Raw genomic sequence first — 17,340 nt, 5'->3', positions numbered from 1 at the left:
CAATGTATCCACACGGTGTGGCCCCAGCCTGGACCTGAATATGTGCCATCCCCGATGTATCCGCACGGTGTGGCTCCAGTCTGGACCTGAATATGTGCCGTCCCCAATGTATCCACACGGTGTGGCCCCAGCCTGGACCTGAATATGTGCCGTCCCCCATGTATCCGCACATGTGGCCCCAGCCTGGACCTGAATATGTGCCGTCCCCCATGTATCCGCACATGTGGCCCCAGCCTGGACCTGAATATGTGCCGTCCCCAGTGCATCCGCACAGTGTGGTTCCAGCCTGGACCTGAATATGTGCTGTCCCCCATGTATCCGCACGTGTGGCCCCAGCCTGGACCTGAATATGTGCCATCCCCGATGTATCCGCACGGTGTGGCACCAGTCTGGACCTGAATATGTGCCATCCCCAATGTATCCACACGGTGTGGCCCCAGGCTGGACCTGAATATGTGCTGTCCCCCATGTATCCGAACGTGTGGCCCCAGCCTGGACCTGAATATGTGCCGTCCCCAGTGCATCCGCACAGTGTGGTCCCAGCCTGGACCTGAATATGTGCTGTCCCCCATGTATCCGCACGTGTGGCCCCAGCCTGGAGCTGAATATGTGCCGTCCCCGGTGTATCTGCACGGTGTGGCCCCAGCCTGGACCTGAATAGGTGCTGCCCCCGATGTATCCGCACTTGTGGCCCCAGCCTGGACCTGAATATGTGCCGTCCCCGGTGTATCTGCACGGTGTGGCCCCAGCCTGGACCTGAATATGTGCCGTCCCCAATGTATCCACACGGTGTGGCCCCAGCCTGGACCTGAATATGTGCCGTCCCCGGTGTATCTGCACGGTGTGGCCCCAGCCTGGACCTGAATATGTGCTGTCCCCCATGTATCCGCACGTGTGGCCCCAGCCTGGACCTGAATATGTGCCGTCCCCGGTGTATCTGCACGGTGTGGCCCCAGCCTGGACCTGAATATGTGCCGTCCCCAATGTATCCACACGGTGTGGCCCCAGCCTGGACCTGAATATGTGCCGTCCCCGGTGTATCTGCACGGTGTGGCCCCAGCCTGGACCTGAATATGTGCCGTCCCCAATGTATCCACACGGTGTGGCCCCAGCCTAGACCTAAATATGTGCCGTCCCCCATGTATCCGCACGTGTGGCCCCAGCCTGGACCTGAATATGTGCCGTCCCCGGTGTATCTGCATGGTGTGGCCCCAGACTGGACCTGAATATGTGCTGTCCCCCATGTATCCGCACGTGTGGCCCCAGCCTGGACCTGAATATGTGCCGTCCCCAGTGTATCCACATGGTGTGGCCCCAGCCTGGACCTGAATAGGTGCTGCCCCCGATGTATCCGCACGTGTGGCCCCAGCCTGGACCTGAATATGTGCAGTCCCCGATGTATCCGCACGGTGTGGCCCCGAATATGTGCCGTCCCCGCTGTATCCAGTGTGGCCCCAGCCTGGACCTGAATACGAGCCCTCCCCGCTGTAGCCGCACGGTGTGGCCCCAGACTGGAGCGGAACATATGCCTTCCCCAGTATATTTGCACGGTGTGGCCCCAGTCTGGACCTGAATATGTGCCGTCTCCGCTGTATCTGCATGGTGAGGTGCAATATTAGGCTGGAGTCACACACAATGTATAAAAAAATCTGTCCAATTTTTGTCTGCTGAGAATCGCACAAATGTTCTCCGTATGGTGATCCGTATCTCATCCATGTGCAATGCCAGGATGTTTTTTTTTCTCATCCGTATGGTGAGATTTTCTCACACACTTGCACAATGAGCAAATAATGGCTGAGCCTTTTCTGTCACCTGCCCAATGCCGGAGACCTTCTCACAAGTCACACGCATGGTCCGTGTGCTGTGCGATTTTTTTCTCTCACACCCATAGACTTGCATTGGCGATTCTCAGGTGAGATACGCGGACAATCACAGCATGCTACGATTTCACGCGCAAGCTTAAAATGGACGAGAAAAAAACTGATGATGGGAGCTGCCCCATAGATTAACATTGGGCCGAGTGCAGTGCGATTTTTTATCGCATAGCACTCGTCCGTAGTACAGACTAGTGTGACTTCAGCCTTACGGTAATCACTACAAAGCTACCACCTACTATCGCCAGGATGCCATACAGCAGCAGCGATCTCAGCCCACGCTGCTCCTATCACAGCCTCGCATTCATTGGTATGTGTGGCATGTAATACTAGTGCACATAGCGGGAGTCACTGCATCACCTGCCACACAGACACCTGTCCGCACACAATGGCGCTCTCCACAGACACCTGTCCGCACACAATGGCGCTCTCCACAGACACCTGTCCGCACACAATGGCGCTCTCCACAGACACCTGTCCGCACACAATGGCGCTCTCCACAGACACCTGTCCGCACACAATGGCGCTCTCCACAGACACCTGTCCGCACACAATGGCGCTCTCCACAGACACCTGTCCGCACACAATGGCGCTCTCCACAGACACCAGTCCGCACACAATGGCGCTCTCCACAGACACCTGTCCGCACACAATGGCGCTCTCCACAGACACCTGTCCGCACACAATGGCGCTCTCCACAGACACCTGTCCGCACACAATGGCGCTCTCCACAGACACCTGTCCGCACACACTGACGCCCCAGTTCTCACATTGACCCCAGGGAGCGGTCGTGCACACTCGTGCGTGGTACAAGGAAGTGGGTGTTGTTAGGCGGGGAATGAGGGCGCGGCCGGGTCACCTTGTTACTAGGAGCCGCTCACAACCCGTGTGAGGTTGCTAGGATCCCAAGAGGAGTGGGCGTGGCTTCAGTAAAGGGGTGTGACTGATCACACGGCAGGTGTACTGAAGGGCGGGGCGTAGTACGAGTGGGCGGGGCGCCGCCGGTGAAGTGCTGGTTCCAGTCTCCCCACTGTCGTTGTCACCTGTGTCTTCCTTTTCCGCCGGAACAGAAATGGTAAGAGGGGAGATCGGGGGTGAGGCACCGGGACGGCGGGGCTGGGAGCAGGGCACATAGCGGTGCATGGGCTGCTCACTGACTACATGGCAGGGGTCCCGCTGACAGCTCGGTGCTCTGCTGTCTGTCACAGGTGGTAATCATGGACCGTGGGTGATCAGTGCAGGGGCTGATCATTAACCCTGTCATCCCCACCGGCCTTTATGATCTGCGGCCGGTCCTCCCTGTGATGTCACATGAGACGTGCACAGGTGCCTGTATGTGCTGCGTCCTCCCATACACAGAGATCAGCTGCACAGGTGCCTGCATGTGCTGCGTCCTCCCATACACGGAGATCAGCTGCACAGGTGCCTGCATGTGCTGCGTCCTCCCATACACAGAGATCAGCTGCACAGGTGCCTGTATGTGCTGCGTCCTGCCATACACAGAGATCAGCTGCACAGGTGCCTGTATGTGCTGCGTCCTGCCATACACAGAGATCAGCTGCACAGGTGCCTGTATGTGCTGCGTCCTCCCATACACAGATCAACTGCACAGGTGCCTGTATGTGCTGCGTCCTCCCATACACAGATCAACTGCACAGGTGCCTGTATGTGCTGCGTCCTCCCATACACAGAGATCAGCTGCACAGGTGCCTGTATGTGCTGCGTCCTGCCATACACAGAGATCAGCTGCACAGGTGCCTGTATGTGATGCGTCCTCCCATACACAGAGATCAGCTGCACAGGTGCCTGTATGTGCTGCGTCCTCCCATTCACGGAGATCAGCTGCACAGGTGCCTGTATGTGCTGCGTCCTGCCATACACAGAGATCAGCTGCACAGGTGCCTGTATGTGATGCGTCCTCCCATTCACGGAGATCAGCTGCAGTGTGCACAGGTGCCTGTATGTGCTGCCTCCTCCCATACACGGAGATCAGCTGCACAGGTGCCCATATGTGCTGCGTCCTCCCATACACAGAATAGAATAGATATATACACATAGAATACAGATATGTCAATAGTACATGCAAGAAAAAAGAAGGCACTCACCGATCTAAAAGTTGGCAATCTTTATTCAATCTTCATATAAAAACTTCATGGTCAGATGACCCGTAGAAGCGCAAAACGGCCGTCGTTTGCTCCTGCTCGCATGAGCTCCTTTCCTCACTCCCCCGGCCATGAAGTTTTTATATGAAGATTGAATAAAGATTGCCAACTTTTAGATCGGTGAGTGCCTTCTTTTTTTCTTGCATGTCTCCTTTATGTATATTGCTGTCCCTTATTACACAGTGCCCTCTCTTGTTATGTACAGCACCGTACCTTACATATCGGATTAGATAGAGCCCCTTGCCTTTATCACATACCGTCCGCTCTTGTTAGATATATAATGCAATGATGGCTGATGGAGCATGGGAAAGCTTCTTTTCTAATGGAGTAGCTGATGGACTGGTCGTCTGGTCACCGGCTGCTTCTTCAGCAGTCATTTTATATCTAAATAGAGAGGGGACTATGTAATTAAAGAGGGCGCTGTAAATGACAAAAATAACAAGAATAAATTATGTAAGAGAAAGTTCTGTACATAACAGCAGAGGAAGCTATATAATAAGGAACGGCATCATATATAACTGGAGAGGATGCTACGTAATGAGGTTCGGTGTTATACATAATAATTGAGTACACTATATACTGAGGGACTGTGCTATGCATGATAAGGCTACATCTGTGTGCAGTGTTGGTGTGCTGCCCGCTTTTAGGGTATGTGTGCACGTTACGGATTCGCAGCAGTTTTCCATGTGTTTACAGTACCATGTAAACCTATGGAAAACAAAATCCGCAGTGCACATGTTGTGGTAAAAAAAAACACGCGGAAACGTAGCGTTGTTTATTCCGCTCCATGTCAATTCTTTGTGCAGATTCCACAGCGGTTTACACCTGCTCCACAATAGGAATCCGCAGGTGGAATCCACGCAAAAAAACGAAAGAAAAAAAAGGCGGTAATTCCACAGGAAATCCGCAGTGCGGAATACCTGCGGATCAGTCGGGAAAAATCTGCAGAGTAATCCGCAGCGTGGGCACATACCCTTACAGGTGCATTGAGCATGTCCCAGTCTGATCCTTAAAATCACAGTGTGTGTTAGAAAGGGCAATGATGAGGGTGGTGGGAAAGAACAATGATGGGATGTGGGGGATTGGGAAGAAGGAGGACTTATAATTTATTGGGGATTGGCAGAGGAGGCGATAAGGTGCATAGGACCCTTTATAATGAATTGAAAGGTGGGAGAAGACGCTGTCAGGGACTTGTAATGAATTGGGAGGTGGCGGAGGATGCTCAGTACCTGATAGTGTCATAATGGATTTGGGGGTGGTAGAAGGTGCTATCAAGTACTTATAATGAATGATGGGGGCACAGGACAGGGACTATGGCATATGCACATGGTAAGGATTTGCAGGAGAAAATTCTGCTGCATATCCTAATGTTATGGCAGGAAGTTGCGTAAAATACATTTATTTTTTTTCCACATTTTTGCAGTGCTTTACGTATTTTCCTCATTAGTACGGGTGAAATATGCTGCAAGAATTGACATTATACAGATTTTAATCTGCTGCAAATCTGCAAGGAAAAAATCAGCGTGTACATGAGACTTCAGGGATCTCATTTACTTTTCCTGTACTGTAAAACTTAGCATATTTTCCGTGTGCACATAGCCGAACAGGTAATTGGGGAGAGTCACAGACTGAATAGTTTATATTATTGGGAGTCAGTGCTGCTTTGCATTTTAGGTTCAAAAAGGGACATTGCCACATTTATACTGTGCGACTAAAGTTGCCATGTGCCCCAAATACTCATAGGTTAGCCTCTTGCATAAGATATATTTTTATCATGCTGATATATTGTTATGTTGCTATCACCAGGATACTTGTTTGTGCTCAGATTCAGTCTGCGTTCAGACAAGTGTGTGCAAAATTGTCTGTTTGTCATCCAGAAAAACAGCTGATTTTTCATGCGTATGCTAATCGTATGTCTGTTTTATCCATCTGTATGGCTTATGTACGGCATTAGGTTTTTACATGAACACTTTTTTATAAATAACAAAAGGCAAAATACAGTTTCCTGTTAACACACATAATGTGTCCTTAAACGCATGACATACAGATGGTGGTCTATGTGTGATCCGGTTTTTGTGCATCCACCGACTTACAATGGGCGAGTCTGACCCGAAAGACAAATCAAAGTAGTGCATGCTGCGATATTTATTTATTTTCTCCACCTGTCTATAAACTTTTATGCAAACCCATTGACTTGCATTGTTCCATGTGCTTCCCATTTAACTTACTGTCCCATTATACATACAGTCCCATTATACGCTCATCTGAAAGAACCTGTGGGCTGGGTTCTGACCACCATGAATATTAGGCCGGCATCACACTGGTGACTTAAACGGACGAGTGCAATGCGATTTTTAATCGCATTGCACTCGGACCAATATTATACTATGGGGCAGCTCCCAGCAGCCGATTTTTTTTGTCGGCCGTTTTACTCGGTCTGAGACAATCGCAGCATGCTCACTAAGCCTATGGGTGCGAGTGAGACAACGCACATCACTCAGATATCATCTGAGTAATGTGCGTTAAACGCTGACCACGGCAATGGAGGAGATGGAGAAATTAGTTTCTCCGCCTCCTCCGCAGCTGTGCTTTGATCCGCTCTGTGCGAGGGGCTCGGAGCACAGACACATGACACTCAGCTTCTTCTTGCAGCAGAGCAGGAGCCGAGGGTCATTAGCATACCACATCCGATGCTCTCCCATCGGATGCAATACGCTAGTGTGACCCTGGCCTTATTGCCACTTCCATGTATCGTGGCGTGAGGTGGTAGCTGTGGTTGAAGTACTCGTTTCGTAAGCCCCGTCACGTTACATGAAAGTGGGGGTCCTGGCTGGGTGTGTTGGCTTAGGCCGGCGTCACACTAGCGAGTTTTACGGACGTATAAGCGCAGAAAATACGTCCAGAAAATACGCATTGCACACGGCCAAATGATTCTCTATGGGGCAGCTCCTATCTGCTGTATATTACGCATTGGTAATATACGGTATGTTACGGGCGTAGAAAATCGCAGCATGCTGCGTTTGTCAGTGTATTGTGCAAAAAATACGCCAATGAAAGTCTATGGGGGCGAGAAAATTACGGATTACACACGGACCATGCGTGTGACTTGCGAGAAATATGCACCGGTGTTCTATAGAAAAGCTGGCAATTCGGTGCGGTGTACAGTAAAATCACACTGACAGAATAGAATAGGTAGAATAAATGTGTACACATAGAATGTGTGTGTGTGTATATATGTGTATGTGTATATATATATATATATCTATATATATATATATATATATATATCCAACCAGCACTCCTAATGTGAACACGTGCACGCTGCAAACTGCATAATATAGGTAAAAAAGAACACAGCAGCACATGTACATGAATCTAGGCCATGTGAAAACACAGACAAATATCCAATATGAATCATACTTCTCAAAAATATTTTGACAAATTTTTTCAAAAATTTTTTTTTTCGAAACTTACAGTAATAGATGAATTGAAGATTCTTAGCGCATAAATTGGCCAATTCATGTGTGCCCATCAACCACGGCAAGGTGATCTCCTTCTGATGGGTCCTACTCTACCGTACATGCCACTCTTGGGCCACCAGCGGGTCAATGGGAGGAGTGCAAGATCAGCCTGGAAGCAGCCAGGATCCAGTAACTAAATAGAGGAAAAAAAAAACAACCAGCACGCCTAATGTGAACACGTGCACGCTGCAAACATTAGGAGTGCTGCCCCCAGCCACCCCAGAAAAGGTACATCTGTAAGATGCGCCTATTCTGGCACTTAGCCTCTCTCTTCCCACTCCCGTGTAGCTGTGGGATATGGGGTAATGAAGGGTTAATGTCACCTCGCTATTGTAAGGTGACATTAAGCCAGGTTAATAATGGAGAGGCGTCAATTGACACCTATCCATTATTAATCCAATAGTATGAAATGGTTAATAAAACACACACACATTATTAAAAAGTATTTTAATGAAATAAAGACACATGGTATTTTAATATTTTATTATACTCTTAATCCACATGAAGACCCTTGTCACCTGAAATAAAGTAAAAAGAAACAAACAACAATATTCCATACCTTCCGTCGTTAGTCTTGTCCCACGCTGTAAATCCATCTGAAGGGGTTAAATCATTTTACACCCAGGAGCTCTGCTAATGCAACTGTGCTACTGGCTGTAAAACTTGGTTAATGAATGGAATGCAGGGGAATGTACTGTATGCCGCGACCAATCAGCGACGGACACAGTCTGATTAGTCCCTCCCTGCAGTCACTGCCCGCCGCCCGCATACTCCCCTCCGGTCTCCCCCCGCAGACCCCGGCAGTGCCAGTCTCCTGCCCGCAAACAGCTCAGGTGGTGGGCTCCACACTCCCACCAGCCTGGCACACTGCCTTCAGCCTCCAAGGACCGTCCCCTTCTTACCGTCACTCCGTACTTGAGAGCGATGTCCTGCACGGGCCAGACCGGGTGCTCTATGTACCTCTCGGCCCAGGGCGCCGTCACGCTGGCCGCGGCTGTACCACAATACAGCTCAGTACTCCAGTTCAGTTAGAGAGAGTCCTCTTCTCAACCCGCGGTTCCGCGTCTTCTTTCCCCTCAATGGAACTATATTGCCAGTATGGCCGGTCCTTAACTTCTCCACCAATGACATCTTGGAACTCCAGCCTGGGGCACTCTTCATCTCACATAGTCTGTCAAATCTTGGCCCGTTACCTCACTATGTTATAAACTCTGGGCCGTACTGCTCCCAGGACCCATCACCGTTTGATCACTCTGTTCTCATGTTGGTTTTCCTTTTCTCTTTACTCTGGTTCACGCTAACCACAGTCTTGGTCTCAGTCTCTCCTCACTTCAGGACACCCATGCAGCATTTATACTGTCCAGACCTTAGGTTTACTTCAGACTCACGCTGGCCCCTATATGATATCCTGACAAGAAACTGTTTCTCCGTTCACCTTAGCCCCTCCCATTCTGGGCTGGTCCCAATCATTAATTCTAACTCTCCCTACTGTCGGGCAGGACACAGTCCCAACATTATTAAAGCACATCACCTTTCACATTACACAATACAACAATACACTTATTCTTCGAGGGAGAACTTGGGCAGAATGTCTATCTCCTTAAATTAGCATCATGCCCGGGTGTAAGAGCGTTCTGTCATTACATGCGTTGTTTTATGAATGAGAATACTACGTGCTGCACATGGGAAACCGCTTATGTGCACCTGTACACTGACTACCATGGGTCAGCGAGTGGTCTGACCACACGCTGACTGTAAATGCGCTCATCTGAACCCGCCCTGGGCTCATACTGGCACTTAGTGTTCCTGATCCATAATTCAGGGCCTGTTATGGGCCCACACTTGGCCTCCTTGTGCCTCTGACTTTGTCAGATGATGTATTATCCAGGCATTAGCCACACTGGCATTGTTGCTTGTGCAGACTATGGGGCCACATATGGGCACTGTATAGCCGCGCACACATAGTGCCTACACATCTATAATACAAATGTATGCGATGCATTTAATATAGGATCGTGTCAGTTATTTTCTGGGGCTCGGTGCTTTCTCGTGACAGTATTTGATCACAGATTGCATTTATCAGATTATTCCTTATCTCTCGGTTCTCTTTTTTCTTTTTTTCTTGTATGAGAGATTGCTGAATATTACAGCTGCACCTGAGACGAGTGGCGCCGAGATAAACCCTTAGGAAGCGGCCTTTGTTCTGTACCTCTTCTTCTAAGCTTCTGGCTGTAGAGATGAGAACTGTCAGGAATAGCACCATGCTGGGTGATCTATTATATCAGATCGGCAGGCGTCATGTAAGCAATATATGTATCCTAGTGTTGTCAGATGGGGTATGGATCATTGCCGCCGCATTGACGATCACCTAGTCGTTACTGTGGGGTGCATTAGCATTCAGAGATGACATTAATAATACTTATTCATGTATTGCCAGCACTTTCCAGTGCGCTTTACAATTATAAGTCAGTTCCCTGAAGAGCTGACAATCTAAATGAATGAAAGCAGTGATACAATTGGTACATGGTGCTTTTTTTTTATTTTTTATTTTTTTATTTTTAGGATCATTCCTTTATCCTGTCATATGTAAAGCTTTTAGCCCTTGACACCCCATCATCTAAAACTCTATTCACACTGTCCGTTTATCTGTCCCGTTTCAGGAACAGACAAGTGAAGTAAGCGATCAATTACTTCAATTATGTAAATGAAAGCAGAGGGGCACCATGGATTGTTGTAGGGTCCATTTTCTGGAACTTAAAAAACGTCCTCTACTCTAAAAATAGTACATAGACTCCATATTAATCAATGGCGCCCTTTCTTCTTCCATTTGCTTGATGTAATAGATCACTTATTGCTTACACCAGTCTATTCCTAAAACAGAAAAGACAAAAGAATGTGTGAACGGAGCCTGAGCCGACACTGATACAAGAGGGGGGGGGGGGACCAGCAGGCTGAGCGCAGAATGGAATGGAGGGGTCTCAGACCAATTAATGTTGTGGATGGGTAATAACTGTGGTTATGTTACATATATTCCCTTCAAGAAATACGGTAATTTTTTTTAAGGCGAGCCTACAATTCTGAATGTTAGGAGCAAGCCTTATATTCCAGGAGAGTAAAGTCTAGGGAATGAGAGCAGCATGAGAGAAGGCCTGCAGACGGGAGGATGAAAGCTGCAGAAGTGAAGAAGCGCTCATCTGAGTTGTAAGATGGAAAACAGAGAAGAGATGTGAGTGAAATGAGTGATGGAGAGCAGCAGCTTAGTATAAGCCCAGGGCTATGCAGGGCCATGTTTCGTGCAACAGCAATTCTCAGACAAGTCCAACAACAAAAATTAATTATGCAACCATTTTCAAGCTTTGGTTTCAATGGAATAAAATAGGCAAATCATCTACTGGGGAACCCCATGTAGGACCCCCAATAGAATGAAAGGCCCAGACCCACCACATTATACTCGCCCCATTCAGGAGACTAAATGGACCGCAGGTCAAGTGTGCACTCTGACTCTGTTCTTAGACTATAGGACGGCCAAGTGCTGGGCCCTCTGTCAGCCCCATTGACTTTGAATGTATCAGTTATTTTAGTTTCTTTTCACCTTTTTGTTTTACGGCTGCTGCTGGGTCTACGTTTTTGTTTGTAATCCTTCAATTTGTCATGTTGCCCAGTGCAGGGCATGTGGGCAGATCAGCCATTTTCATTCCAGTGTAGTAGGATCACTATGTATGGACGACTTGTTTCTGCAGCAGGTCATGTCACCACATACAATAAATGGTCGTACCTGTGCATTGCTATTTATTGGGGCCATGGGACAGAGGGAGATAGCCGAGTGATGCATCTTGCTGTCTGACTCCGTCAGTCTCGTACACCATGAAAAGATTAGCAATGGGCATGTGTGATTTTATACCTCTCCATACAATCCTGACTGCAGCTAAATGTGTTAGGTTCTTGGGACCCCCATCCTGGCAATCATGAGTCAAAAGTGGTGAGACCCTCAGCGATCAGACTATAAAATCATTTATGGGAAACTACCTTTGCAATCCTACATAAAAAAAAATTGAGTTGACTTTGTAAGTAATCTTTGTTGCCCACTGTCATTTTCAAATAAATCTGTGACTATGGTTGTGCCAAGAGTAAAGATGAGCAAACCTTTTCAGTCCGGCGAATATCTTGGTTTGTCGAAAGTACCTGAACCTTATTGAATTCAATGGGAGGCAAAACCAAATGCATACACCACACCTTAAGGGGGGCTTCCCAAAAAGATCAAATTAGGTGCAGACACCAGGAAAAGTGGCATCAATTGATCCAGAGTACAAATAGTATAATTGCGCAGCATCGATGCACGGGACAGGACCAGGGACAAGGCTTGGACCAGTATTTGTAGCTGAAACATTGATCAGTAACAGTTGGACGAGTGACAGGTGTAGGCCAGATACTCTGAGAGGTCTACCAAATTCAGGCAACACATGAAGCAGACCCAACTTGGAGTACAAACATTTCCAAAAATTAGGAGCGGAGACCAGGAAAGTGGCATCAATTGACCCACAGTACAAATTTGATAATGGCACAGCAGCAGTCAGCCATGGGCCATGCATGAGGTATCTGGGTCTGGGCCAGCATTTAGAGGTTTGAATTTAAGGTTTAGCTAGGACTAGGTGAGTGATTGACCGTTGTAAGCCTGAAGTACTTGGAGCCCTGATACCTCATGCAACAGCTCACACTGCTTTTTTGCTCGGTCACAGAGTAGAGTTGAACTGCTACAAGCAACACGCATGAAGGAGACCCAACTTGGATTGCAAACATTTAAAAAAAATTATTGCCGCACACCACTAAAGTGGCATTAATTTCCCCAGAGTAGAAATAGTATAATGGGCCTCTGACACCCTTTCCACTACAGGCAACCCACCAGACGGAGACCCAACTTGATTGCGACTGCCATCAACTTTCAGAAACCGTCTGTATCCACCAGGCAGAAAGGCAGTATTTCTGTGGCCTACACATTGGAGATGGTGGAGTTCAACCTCTTAGCTTTGGCATGTGTAGTAAGAAACATTTCTTTCTTATTTAGGTTTTCAGTAGCCTGGGGAGCCTCTCATTGGGTGTTTTTTAAAAAAACGGATCCGCTGTAAAACGGATGACAAAAGGGAAGAAACGGATGAAAAAACTGATGCGATGGATCCGTCGAGCCAATGGATTGTGACTAACTGCAAGAAACTGATATGTGAAAGGGGCCTAAGCCAAGCCTCCGACTCCTCAATTTCCCTGACTCCAACTCCTTATCAAGGGGGCCCCTCTGTTGTCTGTTGTCTACTCCTAAAATGGCCGGACGTGTGAATAGAGAGCCTAAGATGTGGAACTGATCCAATAATAGGATTTGATGCAACCTGGGGATTTCCAGGTAATTTCTCTTGCGAATCAGACAATATACACAGATCAGTCATTTTCTCACAGAACTAAAATTGGTTGTGAATAAATCATAAATGTTTCCTTTTTTTCATATCAGTCATTTTCTCACAGAACTAGAATTTGTTATGATGAATAAATCATAATTTTTTTTTTTTTTTTCAAAATCTAATTTTTAGAAAACATTGTTGATGCATTTACACCCACAGTGTGCTCTGTGCCTGCTTGTTCCCTCATCGCTGGCACATTGTAGGCGTGGGGGGCGCACAGCGATCCTGGCTTTAGAATAGCACTTTCTTAATGCTTATTAATGGAATTGGCTGAGATCTGACAGTAGAGCGGGACATGTGATATTGTCCCTTCTCTTTCCACAAATATAACATGGCGGAATTACTGTTTATGTCATTCTCTAATATTGATGTCATGTTTTTTTTGATCCTCCAAGGTTAGGGCATTATCTGTACCTGCAAGCGTTTTTATTGGAAATTATCACAAGCTCTTGGCTGTGCATACGTGTATGCAAAAAAAAAAAAGGCATTAGACAAGTGGCACGCTTCTGTCCACACGTTGCGTTGTAAAGATCAGTCATCAGTCAGGGACATTTGCCAGTCAGTGCTCGGGCATGAGTTTTCTCTATGGCTGTAGATGTGCTCCGGGCACTCATTTCCCATTGTGTATACTGTCTGTGGCGCCTATAGCTTTGGTTAGACTTCTTACAACTTTTACTTTCATAAGGCGACACGGCAATAAATGATGGCTGATATTAAAATTGCAGTATTGTATTACAACATGGTTGTGACCTGTAATCGCGATATGACCTCTGTAAAAAATCCAACTGGATATTTTGGGTCGCCAAACTTGCCTGCAACCTGTATATGATTTGGATGTTGCATTACAGCTAAACTGAAGCTCCAGAGCTTAGTTTCCACAATGCGGTTTTGACGCTGCATATTTTCGTTGAACAACAAAAAAAAAAAAGCAGGGTCCATCCAAAGTGGATGGGATCTATAGCAATTGCTGTACTTATTTATTTATTTATTTCACACTGCGCTTAAACTGATCTGCGGTGCATGTTTCAGATCCACATGTCAATTTCTCTTGGGAGTTTGTTTTATGTTCAGATTTTCCCCATAGAGTTTATTTATTTTACTCACTTATATAGCGCCACTAATTCCACAGCACTTTACATACATTATTGGCTCACAATCTAGATTCCCTATCAGTATATCTTTGGAGTGTGGCAAACGAGTATGAGAGTATTCAACAGCTGGTGCCAGTGCAATAATTTATTTATTTTTTTTTTTATAAGGTGTGGTTTCCCCTCTATTTTTGATAACCAGTGTAGGTAAAGCTGACAGCTGCGGACTGCAACCCCCAGCCCTCAGCTTTAAATTGGCTGGTTATCAAAAATAGAGAGGTCCCACGCTGTATTTTTTTAAATAATTTAAATAAAGGCGTGGGGTTCTCCTCAGTTTTGACAACCTGTCAAACTAAAGCGGTCAGCTTGGGGTTGGTATTTTCAGACTGGGAAGGAGCCTTGGATATTGGCCCTCCCCAGTCTAAAAAGAGCAGCCTGCAGCTGCCCCAGAAAATGTGCATTTATTAGATGCTCCAATTCTGGCACTTTGCTCGGCACTTCCCACTTGCCCTGGTGTGATGGCAAGTGGGGTAATAGTTGTGGGGTTAATATCAGCTGACCTGAAGCCCACAGGTTAGTAATGGATAGGCATTTGTAAATTGTCCCCATTATTAACACCATAGTATTATTGTAATAAAGGCACATCCAGAATAAATTCCTTTTATTTGAAATAAAATTCCCACTTTTACCAATTTATTAAAAAAAAAAATTAAAAACAAAAAAGCACCATATTCCTCACCTGTCTGATGAGGACTTTATTCTGGTTGTGTCTTTATTACAATAAGACTATGGTGTTAGTAATGGGGACAGCTTACAGATGTCGCTCCATTACTAACCTGTGAGCTTGATGTCAGCTAACATTACAAAGCTGACATCAACCCCACAAATATTACCCCACTTGCCACCCCACCTGGGCAAGTGGGAGGAGCAAGGCTTGTCGGAATTGGCACATCTAATGGATGCACCATTTCTGGGGAGGCTGAGGGATGATTTTTTTTATTTTTTTATTTATTTTTTTTAGTCTGGAAGGGGGCCTATAACTATTGCCTCTTACTAGGCTATTAATATCAGCCCCCAGCTCTCTGTTTAGCCTTTGCTGGTTATTAGTTTTATAGGGGGGACCCCACATTTTTTTTTTTTTTTTGGGGGGGGGAGGAGGGGGAAAGCTGTAACCAGTACAGGCTAAGCGAACAGCTGTGAGCTGATATTAATACTCTGGGAACCTTTAGGGCTATTGGCCTGTTCCCATAATATTAATATTAGCCCCCAGCCATCAGCTTTCACTCAGTTACTTAGTTTTTTTTTTTGTTTGTTTGTTTTTTTTTTTTTTGGGGGGGGGAGTAAACATATTGATTTGAGAAGAGGTCATCCCAGTAGTGGACAACCCCTTTAAATTAATACTATACTTGCCAATTCTCCCAAAAAGCACAGAGGACTCCCAGTAAAAGGGGAGATCTGGGGGCCTAGGGCAGCACTAACTATAAATACAGCCCTGGGTATAGATCAGGGAAGCTGGGTCAGGATAAATATCTCAACGTAATATGCCTTGAAAATAGAAAGTACTGAACAAAACAAATGGAAAAACAATGGGTGGAAACAGGAGTCAATATTTGTGACAGAATTATGAGAAATGACCTGAATGAAATGGGATTTTACCTATAGAAAAGCCAAACTGAAACGCACTAACACCTAATAAGCTAGAGGACAATACAAGGTGACACTTATTACCTAAAAAGTCTGTGCACAGGTTTTCTTAGAGATTTTGGACACTTTTCTCATTTGTAGAATGTTATAGATTTAGTGATGATTAAAGGGGATCTGTCACCATGTATTTGCTTCCCCCCATCTGAGTGCAGCTTAATGTATGGGCAGAGACCCTGATTCCAGCAATGCCCAACTTTATTTGCTAGTTGCAGTTATTTTTATATAATCTCCTCTGTTTTATCTGCTGCAGATCTAGCAGTGCTCTGAATGTTTAGCTGTGTATAGCCCCGCCCACACATATTCCCTTTTAAGTCCTCTTTTCAGGATGATAGTGAATTTCAAGCAAAGAGTGTTTAAAGCTTTTTCTTGAGAAAAGGAAACTTAAGAACACTTGACGACATGAGCAGCAAATGATCCATGTCAAAGCTTCAACATGCAAAGCTGAGCTCTGCACTTGGAGGAGTTAGAAGCAGGGGTAATGTGGAGTGGATGAAAGCCCAAGGAAGAATAACAAAGTACTAAATTGGATTTTTTTTTTGCTAATGATGTTCTCATTTTCTTCTTCATTGCTCTGGAAAAGCCTACGCCGTTAATGCACATTAATTTACTTTAAGTTGGGAGAGGTATGTTTCATGAAGCCGGAGTGCACATGTGCAGCGCCCCAGAGTTCTGGTCGTTGCAGTACTGTGGCTCCGCCACTAAGGGGAGCTATGGTACGTCTGATGGCACTGAAGGAGTTCATCTGACCAAGTATCACAGACACCAATACATTTCACAGTCGGGCCTCCGGGGGGAGCTAAGGGTTCTATTCACTAGGCCACTCCTCACATACTGGTAAAACTGGGGGTCAGGCAGGAAGTTAGGACAGAAAGCTGACTGGGTTGGAACCAGGCAACACCTTGTGGCAGAGGGTGTTGTGGGAGAAGATTCGGTAGGGTCTCTGTCAGGGGTGGGATCCTGACAGAGGCCTGGCAACTTGAGCGAACGTAACGGGACCGTGCCTGCTCAGCATAGCGGCGGTGCCCAAGGAGGGATTGGAAGCGAGATAGATTGTGCTGAGTGAGAAACGAGATCAAAGCAAGACGGAGAATACCAGTAGGAGTCGTGCTGTGAGACCGAGGCAACATCCTACTGAGGCGCACAACCGGCGGCCGGAACGCCGAGGGAGTATTACAATATTCAGCTTCAGGCAATACTCTAAACCAACGGCAGGACAGTCAGTCTAAGGCGGGCTGTCTCACCTAAATCACCTATGCAGTCTTGGGGGGCAACTTGTGGAGAGGGGCGACTCTAGGGTCCCGGAAGAGCTCCGAGCCTACCCGTCATACGGGTGCCGTCCTAACCGTAACATCAGGGAGGGACGGAAGATTAGCAGAACATCATCTAATTGAGTTGTGAGGGAACTTAAGAAACAGACACAACAGTTGTGGGGACTTTCCGTAAGCACAGCAGGGAAGGACCGCAACACCTAGCGCTAGAAGGAAGGTACAGATTTCCACCTGTTAAGAGAACCCTGGAGGTGCCATCGGACCGGCCGGACTTGC

General features: G+C 46.8%; 1 protein-coding gene across 1 annotated transcript in view; it reads left to right on the top strand.

Annotated features, from left to right (window-relative positions):
* The first annotated feature begins 2,694 nt into the window (after positions 1 to 2,694).
* AP1S3 (adaptor related protein complex 1 subunit sigma 3) overlaps positions 2,695 to 17,340 on the top strand; it is a 52,634-nt gene continuing 37,988 nt past the window's right edge. Inside the window, exon 1 of the mRNA XM_077290895.1 lies at positions 2,695 to 2,949. Within this exon, the coding sequence (XP_077147010.1) occupies positions 2,947 to 2,949 (3 nt within the window). The 5' untranslated portion in view covers positions 2,695 to 2,946. The remainder of the gene's footprint in view (positions 2,950 to 17,340) is intronic.

The sequence above is a fragment of the Ranitomeya variabilis genome, chromosome 2, assembly GCF_051348905.1.
Source record: "Ranitomeya variabilis isolate aRanVar5 chromosome 2, aRanVar5.hap1, whole genome shotgun sequence".
Lineage (NCBI taxonomy): Eukaryota > Metazoa > Chordata > Amphibia > Anura > Dendrobatidae > Ranitomeya > Ranitomeya variabilis.
This window is presented reverse-complemented; position numbering and strand designations above follow the sequence as displayed.